Source organism: Rhinopithecus bieti, unplaced genomic scaffold (assembly GCF_001698545.2).
Source record: "Rhinopithecus bieti isolate Rb0 unplaced genomic scaffold, ASM169854v2 scaffold_11938, whole genome shotgun sequence".
Lineage (NCBI taxonomy): Eukaryota > Metazoa > Chordata > Mammalia > Primates > Cercopithecidae > Rhinopithecus > Rhinopithecus bieti.
This window is the reverse complement of record NW_016806961.1, coordinates 458983-471224: the sequence shown is the minus strand read 5'-3', so window position 1 is coordinate 471224 and position 12242 is coordinate 458983. Positions and strand designations below refer to the sequence as shown.

Here is a 12242-nt window from a genome sequence, read left to right as displayed (position 1 = left end):
ACTCCGCCTCAAAAAAATAAATAAATAAATAAATAAATAAATAAATAAAACAATAAATAAAATGAAATAAAATGCTGTTATAATGTGAAAGCAGCCATAGGCACTGTACAAACACATGGGTATGGCTGTTCCAGTAAAACTTTGTTTACAAAATAGGCATCACAGGCTGTAGTTCCTTGACTTCTGATGTAGAGACCACATAGAAGTGCCATGTAGACAGCAAAAGGCCCTGAAACTTCATGAAGAGAGAGGCCCAGCTGGGCCCAGTCTCCCAGCCAGGGCACCAAACAGTGAGTAAGCCCTCTCACACATTCCAGCCCAGGAGAGTCCCAGGTGACGGCAAGCCTGGCCAATGTAATACAGGGCAGAGGAATTCCCAGCTGAGTCCAATCAACCTACACACACGCGAGGTAATACCATAACTTTTTTTTTTTTTTAAGACAAAGTCTCACTCATTGCCCAGGCTGGAGTGCAGTGGTGAGATCTTGGCTCACTGCAACCTCCACCTCCCAGATTCAAATGATTCTCCTGCCTCAGCCTCCCAAGCAGCTGGGATTACAGGCGCCCACCACCACGCTCAGTTAATTCTTGTATTTTTAGTAAAGACAAGGTTTCACCATGTTGGCCAGGCTGGTCTCAAACTCCTGACCTCAAGTGATCCACCGCCTCAGTCTCTCAAAGTGCTGGGACTACAGGCATGAGCCACCGCGCCCAGCCACAATGACTATTGTTTTAAGTCACTAATATTTAGGGTGGTTGGTTGCACAGCAATGTTGTACAAGGTGAGGTTTCTCAAATTCAGCACTACTGGCATTGTGGGCTACATAATTCTGTGTTACAGGGGCTGCTTTGTGCACTGTAAGGTGTTTGGCAGCATCTCTGGCCTCACCCATTAACTGACAGTAGGACCCTTCCCCCCAGCCTCACACACCACCATCCCCAGCCAGCTCTGACAACCGAAAACATCTCCAGGGGACAAAATCACCCACTGGTTGAAAAACACTAATTTGAGAGTATGAAACTGGGACACCAGCAGTCAACTGCCCCATCACATGGAAGTCAAGCAAAGTCAGAAACAGGGTGAAGGCAAGGCCGATACATGACTTCATAGGCCCTAGGTACTTTTGCCTTCCTCAGCCCCTTCTTCCATTAAAAACAAAAAAGAATTCGAAAATTATGTTTCATGGGGCCAGGCATGGTGGCTCAACGCCTGTAATCCCAAAGCTTTGGAAGGCTGAGGCAGGAAGACTGCTTAAAGCCTGGAGTTTGAGACCAGCCTGGGTAACATAGTAAGACCCTATCTCTACAGAAAAAAGCAAAAATTAGCTGGGCATGGTAGTGTGAGCCTGTAGTCCCAGCCACTGAGGTAGAAGGATTGCTTGAGCCTAGAAGGTTGAAACCGCAATAAGCTGTGATATACCGCTGCACTCCAGTCTGGGTAACAGAGCAAGACCTTGTCTCCAAAAAAAACAAAAATTTTATTCTATGACTACACTGGTATAAAGATGAATGTAATCCAGAATCATTATACATTATTACATTCATTTCTTCCTGTAATTTTAAAACAAATTAAAATTTAATTCAGTTAATTAAAACTAATTAAATTCATTAAAATTAAATATCACAGGTCCTAAGCACAGTGCCTACATTGTCTAATAGAAAGTCAGTCCTGAGCGAGTATAAGCATGAGGTCATGGGGTATTATAGAGGTTTCTGGAACCAGCTATGCCTAAAGTTAAAACTTAACTCATTCCTGGATTTCTCAGTTTCATGAGCCAATAAATTCACTCTTTTATTCACACAGGGTCTCACTCTGTCACCCAGACTGGAGTGCAATGCCACAATCATGATTCATTGAGCCTTGACCTCTCGGGCTCCAGTGATCCTCCTACCTCAGCCTCCTGAGCAGCTGGGACCACAAGTGCAAGCCACCATAACCAGTTAATTTTTGTATTTTTTGTAGAGACAGGGTTTCACCATGTCGCCCAAGCTGGTCTTGAACTCCTGGGCTCAAGCAATTCGCCCACCTCACCTTCCCAAAGGGCTGATATTATAGGTAAGAGCCACTGCACCTGTCCTAAATTCAGTCTTTGAATTGAGTTTGTCACTTGCAACCAAGAAGCCCAACTTACCTGGTCTCCCAGCTATAAGAGGTGCAGCCTGAACTTGAACCTGGATCTATCTTATATAGAACCAGAGTTCTTACCCACTACTATCAACCAGTAACTCATTCTGCCTCAAGCATCTTTCTAGTTTTCTCTCTCAGGACAGTGTTCAAGAAAAAGTTCCCCAAACTTACACTTCCGGACAAAGTTGCTCACATGCTTAATCTTCATCAGAGCAGGCTGACTGCACTCTTCAAAGAGAACAAAGAGGGCATCTAATATCCCTTCTCGGGAAAGAGGAGACATCTGCTGTTGAGTCATAAAGGGTGGTTTCCCCTAAAAACAGCAAACAGCAGATGGAGACACTGTCAATAATGAAAAGCTTTGATCAATAACATCCACACAGAGTAAATTACAAGCCACCAACTCAGCTAACTGCTCACGACATGCTAACAGCACAATTCTGTGGCTTCATTCTTTAAAGCAGCGTCAACCGACAGTCATTATGGTATCACTTCCTTGATTCCAGGACTGTGGGTTTCTTTCACCAGCACCTGGGAGGGAAAACGGCACAAGCATGGCCATTAACAAGAAAAGGTCCCTCACTCCTGAGGGTCTGAGGCTAGTGAGAATACTTCCTCTGGATCCAATGGCTCTGACATGCTTCCATGTTTCTACAATAGGAAACATGGGTTTTTCACTTCTTTCATGTGTGCCCAGGGGTTTATTCATATAATTTCACCTTTTTTAATTCATTTGAACAACCTAGAGTAATGAGAACTGAGTGACTATCATAAAGCCAAATTTACTCATAATCTGGAGAAATAGTTACAAACTGGCAGACTGTCTCTAGCCCACAGATATGTTTTGTTTGGCCTGTAGTGTTTAAGATAATTTGAATTATCTGCCAATATTTCAAAATCAGGAGATTCCATAAAAAAAATAAAAATGGAGTCTCTGGCTTCTCTTGAAACACTGGCAGATCCGGCAACACTGCCTCATCTTCCTGCCTCGCCTTCCTGCCTGATGATGCTGAGCTGGAGCTGAGTAATGCTGCCCCTCCCGGTAGCAGATGTGTTCGGGAGTTCACTGAAGGTCTGACTCCATCTTCCAACTGGCCCACCTAACTCATTTATACTCACTGCCCGGCCCCCAAAGACATGAGTCTGCAACCCTGGTGTACAGCAGTGATTCCCACGTGCCAAGCCATGAATAGTGTGGTCTCTTTGCAAAGACGGCCTCCAACAGTTCCTCCAATTCGGTAGGCACATGCTATTCCTTCCTTTAAGGGCTGGAGTCTATTTCTCCTATCTTTGAATCTGTGCCATCTCTGAGACTCTCTTCAACCAAAAGAACGTGACACAAGAGATACTGTGCCAGTTCAGGGCAGTGCCTTTAAGAAGCTCGTCAAGCGGCCAAGCATGCTGGCTCATGTCTGTCATCCCAGCACTTTGGGAAGACAAGGCGGGTGGATCACTTGAGGTCAGGAGTTTGAGACCACCCTGGCCAACATGGTGAAATCCTGTCTCTACTAAAATACAAAAATTAGCCGGTCATGGTGGTGGGCGCCTGTAATCCCAACCACTTGGGAGGCTGAGGCATGAGAATTGCTTGAACCCGGGAGTCGGAGGTTGCAGTGAGCCGAGATCACACCACTGCACTCCAGCCTGGGCAACAGAGAAAGACTCCCTCTCAAAAAACAGCAGCTTACCAGTTTCCACTTTTGGGAAGCCAGCCACCATGCAAAGATGCTTGGGCTAGACCAGGGGTGTACAATCTATAGCCCTTGGACCAAATCCAGACCACGGACTTTTTTTTTTTTTTTCCTTTTTTGAGAGCGGAGTCTCGCTCTGTCGGCGCTGGGCCTGGAGTGCAGTGGCCGGGATCTCAGCCACTGCAAGCTCCGCCTCCACGCGGTGTTTGACGCCATTCTCGCTGCCTCGCCTCGCGGAGTAGCCTGGGACTACCAAGGTCGGCCCGCGCACCGCTCGCCGGCTAGTTTTGTATTTTTTGTAGAGACTGGGGTTTCACCGTGTTAGCCAGGATGGTCTCGATCCGCTGACCTTTGTGACTCCACCTACCGGCCGGCCCTTCAAAAGCTGCTGGGATTACGGCCTTGAGCCACCGCGCCCGGCGACCACGGACTTTTTATAAGTTTTACTGGAACACAGCCACATCCATCATTTACATATTGTCTTTAACTGCTTTTGTGCTACCATGGCCAAGTTGAGTGGTTGCAACAGAAACTACAGGACCCACAAAGCCTAAAATATTTATTACTTACAAAAAAAGTTACAAGTCAGCCAGGAGTGGTGGCTCACGCCTGTAATCCCAGCATTTTGGAAGGCCGAGGCAGGTGGCTCACAAGGTCAGAAGTTGGAGACCAGCCTGACCAATGTGGTGAAACCCCATCTCTACTAAAAATGCAAAAATTGGCCGGGCATGGAGGTGAGCGCCTGTAATCCCAGCTACTCAGGAGGCTGGGGCAGGAGAATCGCTTGAACCCAAGAGGCGGAGGTTGCAGTGAGCAGAGATCATGCCACTACACTCCAGCCTGGGTGACAGGTCGAGACTCCGTCTTAAAAAAAAAAAGTTACGAGTCCTGGGCTACACTACTGAAAGACCTCATGGAGAACAGAGGCCACGTAAGAAACACTAAGGTGCCCCAGCCAGCAGTCAGCACCTACATGTTCCAGTCCCAGACATAATCCCAGCTTAATGTAGCCCCACAAGTAACCCCAGCTGACATCACAGGATGAAGCAGAAGAACCACCTAGCTGAGTCCAGCCAATCCACAGAATCCTAAGAAAAATAAATCATTGTTGTTTTAAACGTTGAGTGCTTTGTTACACAGCACTTGATAACAGAAACAGACTGCTGCATTTGAACCACAAGAGCACTGGAGAATTTAAGGAAAAAAAACAAACACACACATTATCTGGTCCTATGCCTCCCCTCCCCAACAACCTACTGAAATAGAATTTTCCAGACTGTAGCCTGGGATCTGTTTTATTAACAAGTTCCCCAGCAGGGTGAGGTGGCTCCCACCTGGAATCCCAGCACTTTGGGAGGCCAAAGTGGGAGGATCACTTGAGCCCAGGAGTTCAAGACCAGCCGGGGCAACACAGCAAGACCCCATCTCTACGAACAAACAAAAAAAATTAGCCAGGTGTAGTGGCATGATCCTGTAGTCCTAGCCATTCGTGAGACTGAGGTAGGAGGATCACTGGAGCCCAAGAAGTCAAGGCTGTAGTGAGCCAAGATTGTGCTGCCACACTCCAGCCTGGGCAACGGAATGACACCCTGGTCCCCAAGAGAGTCAGACCTCAGTCAGGTTTGGGAAGCACTGCATTCAAGGCTACCATATCTGTCACTTTAGTAATAGTTACCACTAACTCAGGAAAATAAAACGCTTTGTCTCTTGTATTCTTCAAGAGTTTAAACCAACTAAAGCAGGGGTTCCCAAATACAGTACTGGGTCTTAACAAAGTTTTCAACAGCCTGCAGTGAAATGAGAAAAAATGAACGCCACATGATATCTTTTTTTATAAAACTAAATGTATTCAAATTTAAAATGGTCCTTTATTCTGAGATGATGTTCTTCCTATCTTGTTGTTTCTTAAAATGCCCTTTATGAAATAAAAGGGCAAGAAAATAATAGGTTTTCTTTTATTATTATTTTTTTAATATCCTTACTTGGCAAAATAAGAAAACCTGTGTCTACCCAGCAATTTGGGACGTTTTGCTGGCTCTGAAAGTCTGACAATCACTGACCTCGAACATGTTAGGAAATCCTGTTGAGTAGAAGTAGAAAGGACAAAATGACACTCAGTGTAAGGTACTCACCTGAATGGAAAACAAAATTGCTACTGTATCTCAACCTCATTCAAACAGCACTATATGGGAAAAGAACAAACAGCATCCTTACCTGATCACTCAAGGCAAATGACAGGTATATAATACACTTGCAATAATAGCTTTACTGGGTGGGGGGAACTCAGCATTAAAAAGAGATGAACTGAGGGTTTACCTATAATTCTTCCTGTTATAATGACAAAATACAAGATATACTTAATAAACTCTGACATGCACAGACGGTGTGGCCCAATGGCTATGTGGTCAGCCTTTGGAGTCGGACCAACCAAAGATGGAGTCTGATCTTGGCTCCATCTGCAAAGCCCAATGTGTATGATCTTGGGCAAGGCCTTGTCTACCTCCATATATGTCTATATCTGTTGCTTCCTATTTATGTATTTATTTAGAAACAGGGCCTCGTTCTGTCACCCAGGCTGGAGTGCAGTGTCACAATCTCAGCTCACTGCAACATCTGCCTCCGGGGCCCCAGCGATGCCCCCACCTCAGCCTCCTAAGTAGCTGGGACTATAGGCACACACCACCATGTCTGGCTAATTATTTATACTTTTTGTAGAGATGGGGTTTCACCATTTTGCCCAGGCTAGTCTTGAACTCTTAGATTCAAGCAATCTACCTGCCTCAGCCTCCTGAAGTACTGGGATTACAGGTGTGAGCCACCACACCTGGCCTGTTGTTTCCTAAATAAAAACTTTTTTTTTTTTTTTGAGACGGAGTCTCACTCTGTCGCCCAGGCTGGAGTAGAGTGGCAGGTAGATGAACAATGGTTCATCATCTTACAGGTATCCTACATAACTACCTCCCTAAATATAATTCCTATTAAGGAAACAGAAATTTAGTATTAATATTATAACTAATACTATTCTATGCTGAGTATTAACAATACTTACCATTTTTTATAAGGGGTTTACTAACAGCCAGGCAAGGTGCTAAATGCTTTATATGTAATATCTCATTTAATCCTCACAACAACCCTGTGGATTAGGTACTACAACCTCTACGTTATTTTTTTGTTTTCTTTTGTTTTGTTTTGAGATGGAGTCTCATGCACTCTGCTGCCCAGGCTGGAGTGCAGTGGCACGATCTCAGCTCACTGCAACCTCCGCCTCCCGGGTCCAAACAATTCTCCTGCTTCAGCCTTTCAAGTAGCTGGGATTACAGGTGCATGCCACCACTACACCCAGCTAATTTTCTATATTTTTAGTAGAGATGGGGTTTCACTATGTTGGCCAGGCTGGTCTCGAACTCGTGACCTCAAATAATCTACCCACCTCAGCCTCCCAAAATACTGGGATTACAGGCTACAACCTATTTTAAAGAACAGCAAATGGACTCAGAAAAGGTAACTGACTCACCCAGAGTAACACAGCTAACTAGTGCTGGGACTGGGATTCAATTCTAAATCTTCACGTTCTCTGTTGTCCTCCTGACTTATGAATACATAAATCAAACAAGGATTTCTACTTCACCAGTGTTCCATATACATCAGAAACAAAAGAATTAAAAATCTATTTGGAAGTAATCTTATGACATTAAGTTTTAACACATCTGGGATGACAGAAATGTGTTATCTTGAGAGGAATGAGGGTTAAACAGGTGTGATATTCATCAAAACTTTTTTTAAAATCTTAAAAAACAAACATCCCTGCAATGAAAATGAATAGGATGATATCCACAGAAATTGTAGTTTTAAAAAGCATCTTTGTTCATTTATTTTTTTTTCTCCAATAAAAGGACAAACTTACCCTGGTGCAGTGACTTACGCCTGTAAGCCCAACACTTTCAGAGGCTGCGACAGGTGGATCACTTGAGCCCAGCAATTCGAGACCTGCCTGGGCAACATGGTGAAACCTCATCTCTACAAAAAATACAAAAATTAGCCAGATGTGGTGGCACACACCTGTGGTCCCAGCTACTTGGAAAGCTGAAGTGGGAGGATCGCTTGAGCCCGGGAGGTCAAGGCTACAGTGAGCCATGTTTGTGCCAATGCACTCCAGCCTGAGCCACAGAGCAAGACCCTGTCAATCAATTAATGAACTTTAGTACAGAAGTGTAAAGTGTGAGAAATATGAAAAGATCTCCCTCCTAAGGCAAGTTCAGCTATCTACTTCTGCACAGTGTCCTTTTTCCAAAAGAATCAGTGCATATAGGCCGGGCGCGGTGGCTCAAGCCTGTAATCCCAGCACTTTGGGAGGCCGAGACGGGTGGATCACGAGGTCAGGAGATCGAGACCATCCTAGCTAACACGGTGAAACCCCGTCTCTACTAAAATACAAAAAACTAGCCGGGCGAGGTGGCGGGCGCCTGTAGTCCCAGCTACTCCGGAGGCTGAGGCAGGAGAATGGTGTAAACCCGGGAGGTGGAGCTTGCAGTGAGCTGAGATCCGGCCACTGCACTCCAGCCTGGGAGACAGAGCCAGACTCCATCTCAAAAAAAAAAAAAAAAAAAGAATGAGTGCATATAAAACTCCAAATAGAAGGCCAGGTGCAGTGGCTCACACCTATAACCCCAGTGCTTTGGGAGGCCAAGGCAGGAGGCTCACTTGAAGTCAGGTGTTCAATATCAGCCTGGGCAACATAGTGAGACCCCATCCCTACAAAAAATTTAAAAATTAACTGGGCATGGTGGCACAGGCCTAGAGTCGACAGAAGACCTTGTTTCAAGCAAAACAAAACAGAATTTCTCCTAAAATATTATCCTTGGTCCTATAATGAAAGCAAGCCAGGCACAGTTCATGCCTGTAATCCCAGCACTTTGGGAGGCCAAGGCAGGTGGATCACTTGAGGTCAGGAGTTTGACCCCAGCCTGGCCAACATGGTGAAACTCCGTCTCTACTAAAAAAAAAAAAAATACAAAACTTAGTCGGGTGTGGTGGCAGGCGCCTATAGTCCCAGCTACTCTGGAGGCGGAGGCAGGAGAATCGCTTGAACCCAGGAGGTGGAAGTTGCAGTGAGCAGAGGTTGCACCACTGTACTCCAGCCTGAGCGACAGAGTGAGACTCTAAATAAATAAATAAAATAAAAGCAAAGGTGAGTGACAAGGAGATTCCAAGGAAACACACAGGTGAGCAAAGTTGGCAGGGTAGGCTGTTACCTGGAAGAACAGATTCAGCCTGGAGGCCCGGCTGGCAATGGGTTCAGCAGCACCAGCATCCAAAGGATTCCGCGCTCCATATTTGAACTTCAACATCTCCCCACTGGTGCTGAAAGGGTATCAGAAAAGTCAAGTATGTCCTGTGTTTTGAGCAGGAAGGGCTTGAGAGATCCTGATCTCCCTCAAGGTATCAAGGACAAGGAGATGAAAATTAGCTACCACTCCAGTTTTAGGAAGCTCAGTCTAATCATGGAGATTAAACACCAGATTTTAACTCACCGTAACAGGAGGTGATACACTTATCTGACATACTCTCTTACTTATCAATGTGTCTATTATCTCCCCCCTTAGAATGGAAGCTCCACAAGGGCAGAGATTTTTGCCCCCACGCAGTGGGGGCACACATAGCCTGGCACATAAATAGGTGCGAATAAATAGTTATTAAATGAATGACTGAAATAAGCAAACTATATATAGTTTGTTGGAAGGTGTTAAGTGCTATGAGGTAAAAACAAAACTGAGCAAGATAAGGGCAATGGGGGTGAGACGGTGCAATTTTTAGTGTGGTCAAGTAAGACTTCACAGAGAAGCCACCATTTGACCCAAGACTTGAAGACCTGAAGCGGGTGACCAGCAAGCCATGTTGATATCTGGGGAAAGAAAGACATCCGTGGCAAAGGAAACAGCCAAGCCAAAAGCACTGAGGCAGGACCTGGCCTCTCCAACAATAACAGGGAGGCCAGAGGGACTGGAGCAGAGCGAAAGAGGCGGGGGCATCAGGAGGTGGTGGGGTGGGCACGAGGTATGAAGACACTGAAACAGAGAGGTTAAGAAAATTGCTATCACGCAGGTAATAAGGAACTGGCTGACTACACTGGGCAGAATAATGCAGTTAGCGCTGACAGGAGGCAGAGCTGAAGAGACATAGGGCTCCGCCTGGTTTAGGGGAGGAGCAAGCCTCCCGCCCCGGCACCACCCGGCAGACCCCTTGGCTCCCGAGGAGGGTGGGCGCGCGCACAGCCAGCCTGGGAAGACCCTCCAGGCCTCCTGCAGCCCTAGGGGTGGAAGCACCGCCCTCCCCGCGACGGGAGGGAAAGCCGGGACTGGTGTGGGTGGAGGCGGCCGTCCCCTGGCCTTGCGGAGCAGGGTGCAGTAGAATTGGGTCTAGGGGCTCAGACTCACGCTCTGCGGACCCGGCTGGTCTGCGATCTGCTCCACCCCGCGCCTCCCGCCGCCGCGTTTGAACCAGAGGAACGGCGCGGGAGGGTCTCAGCCGTGTCTGGACCAATCAGCGTGCTCGCTCCTATGATAGACATGGGCTTCTCAGCCAGGCCCCGCCCACGTACTTAAAGTGATGGCGAAAGTGAAAAGGAGAGCCAATCAAATTGCATCTTCCTTTGACTCGCGACCAATGGGATAAAGGGAAGGGCAAAGTCGGCTGGGCAGGTCTTGGCAGTTTGAAATTGGCGGTTAAGCAGGATGCTGCGTTTGGGGACGCGACTGTTTATCTAGGATCCCTGAGGAGGTCGCCTGGGCGCTGTCCCCTGCTCTCGGCCACTTGCGAGGAGGTAGGCAGCCAGGTTACTCAGCCTGGTCTTCTTTCTCTCTCATGCGGCTAAGGTGGAAGTACTTGTCACCTGGGGAAACCCAATGGTTCTCTGCTACAGCTGAGGCGGCGAATGTTTTGAGGTTGACTTCAACCTACCTTGATTACTCTATCTCCCAGCTGATTGCCCTGCAAGGAGTTGATGAAAGTCATTGAGGCTGTCTGAAAGGACACTTTAAAATAAATTATAGAAGAGATACTTAAAACAGGCACTTCACCAAAACGGAAATCCAGATGACCAACAAATGTATGAAAGGTGTCAACCTCGTTCATAATCAGAAAATATGAAAAATAAAGTCACAATGAGAAACAATAACACTCAAATTCGAGAACAACAAAAAAAGGATGTGACAGTGTTTGCGAAGATGTAGAGGTACACACATTTATACAGTACCCGTAGACGTGTAAATGGACACAATCTCTGAAATTTAAAAAAAAAAGCATGGCACTATTTGCTAACATTGAAGATTTGTGCATTCTATGACTATTGCTAGGAGTAGTTTCTCTACCTAAGAAAAACTCCTATTTATTTATTTATTTATTTATTTATTTTGAGGCGAAGTCTTGCTCTGTCTCCCAGGCTGGAGTGCAATGGCACGATCTCGCCTCACTGCAACCTCTGCCTCCCAGGTTCAAGCTATTCTCTTGTCTCACCCTCCCAAGTAACTGGGATTACAGGCGCACACCACCAAGCCCAATTGTTTGTATTTTTAGTAAAGATGGGGGTTTCACCATGTTGGCCAGGCTGGTCTTGAACTCCTGACCTCAAGTGATCCCGCCCACCTCGGCCTCCCAAAGTGCTGAGATTACAGGCCTTAGCCACTGCTCCCAGCGAGAAACTCCTACTTATGTATGCCAAGAGATGTGTATAAGAATACAAAATAGTGTTGGCAAAAAACTGGAAGCGACATAAATGTCCATCAGCAGTAGAAAAGACAAAATTGTATATTGCAGTGTTTTCATAAACAATGAACAAGAATAAACTGCAACTAACCACAATGACATAATGAGTCTCAAAACAAGGCCTAATGAAGGAAGCAAGACAATGGCATATGATTCCATTCATATAAATTCCCAAAGCGGACAAAACAAAGCAACATAGTTTAAGGAGGGATGTATTTAGGTTGATGCAAATCATTGAGGTTTTTGCCATTTTTAAAAGTAATGACAAACCCATAAAGAAAGCAAAAGTCAGAATAGTAGTTACCTGATGGAGGCCTTTCAGCGTGTTGGGGTGCTGCTATGATCTATTTCTTAACCTAGGTAGCAACAATATGGATGTGGTTTTATAATGATTAAATTGTGTGTATGTGTGTGCACACGTGTGTATGTGTATGTTCTGTTTATAAATGTAAAGTCTTTTTTGTACTCTCCTAATTCTATAGTAGACAGAACTGGAGATGTGTTCTCTCACAACTCGCACACACACACACGCACACCAGCACTTGATTAAAGCTACAGGCTTGCTTAGTACACATTTGTTAGGTTTTTTTTTTGTTCCCTAAACATAACTAACTTCTTGTTCCCGGGGCCAGTAATGGATAGCTACTATTTATCAAGCACCT

The 12242-nt window shown here is 45.7% G+C and overlaps 1 protein-coding gene across 1 annotated transcript in view; it reads right to left on the bottom strand.

The window, feature by feature from the left end:
* Window positions 1-10301, bottom strand: part of CIT (citron rho-interacting serine/threonine kinase) — a 203630-nt gene extending 193329 nt beyond the window's left edge. The window contains exons 1-3 of the mRNA XM_017879082.1: window positions 10254-10301; window positions 9072-9180; window positions 2300-2441 (exon numbers count right to left, since the gene is read on the bottom strand). Of these exons, the coding sequence (XP_017734571.1) occupies window positions 2300-2441; window positions 9072-9167 (238 nt within the window). The 5' untranslated portion in view covers window positions 9168-9180; window positions 10254-10301. The remainder of the gene's footprint in view (window positions 1-2299; window positions 2442-9071; window positions 9181-10253) is intronic.
* Between the last annotated feature and the right edge of the window lie 1941 nt (window positions 10302-12242).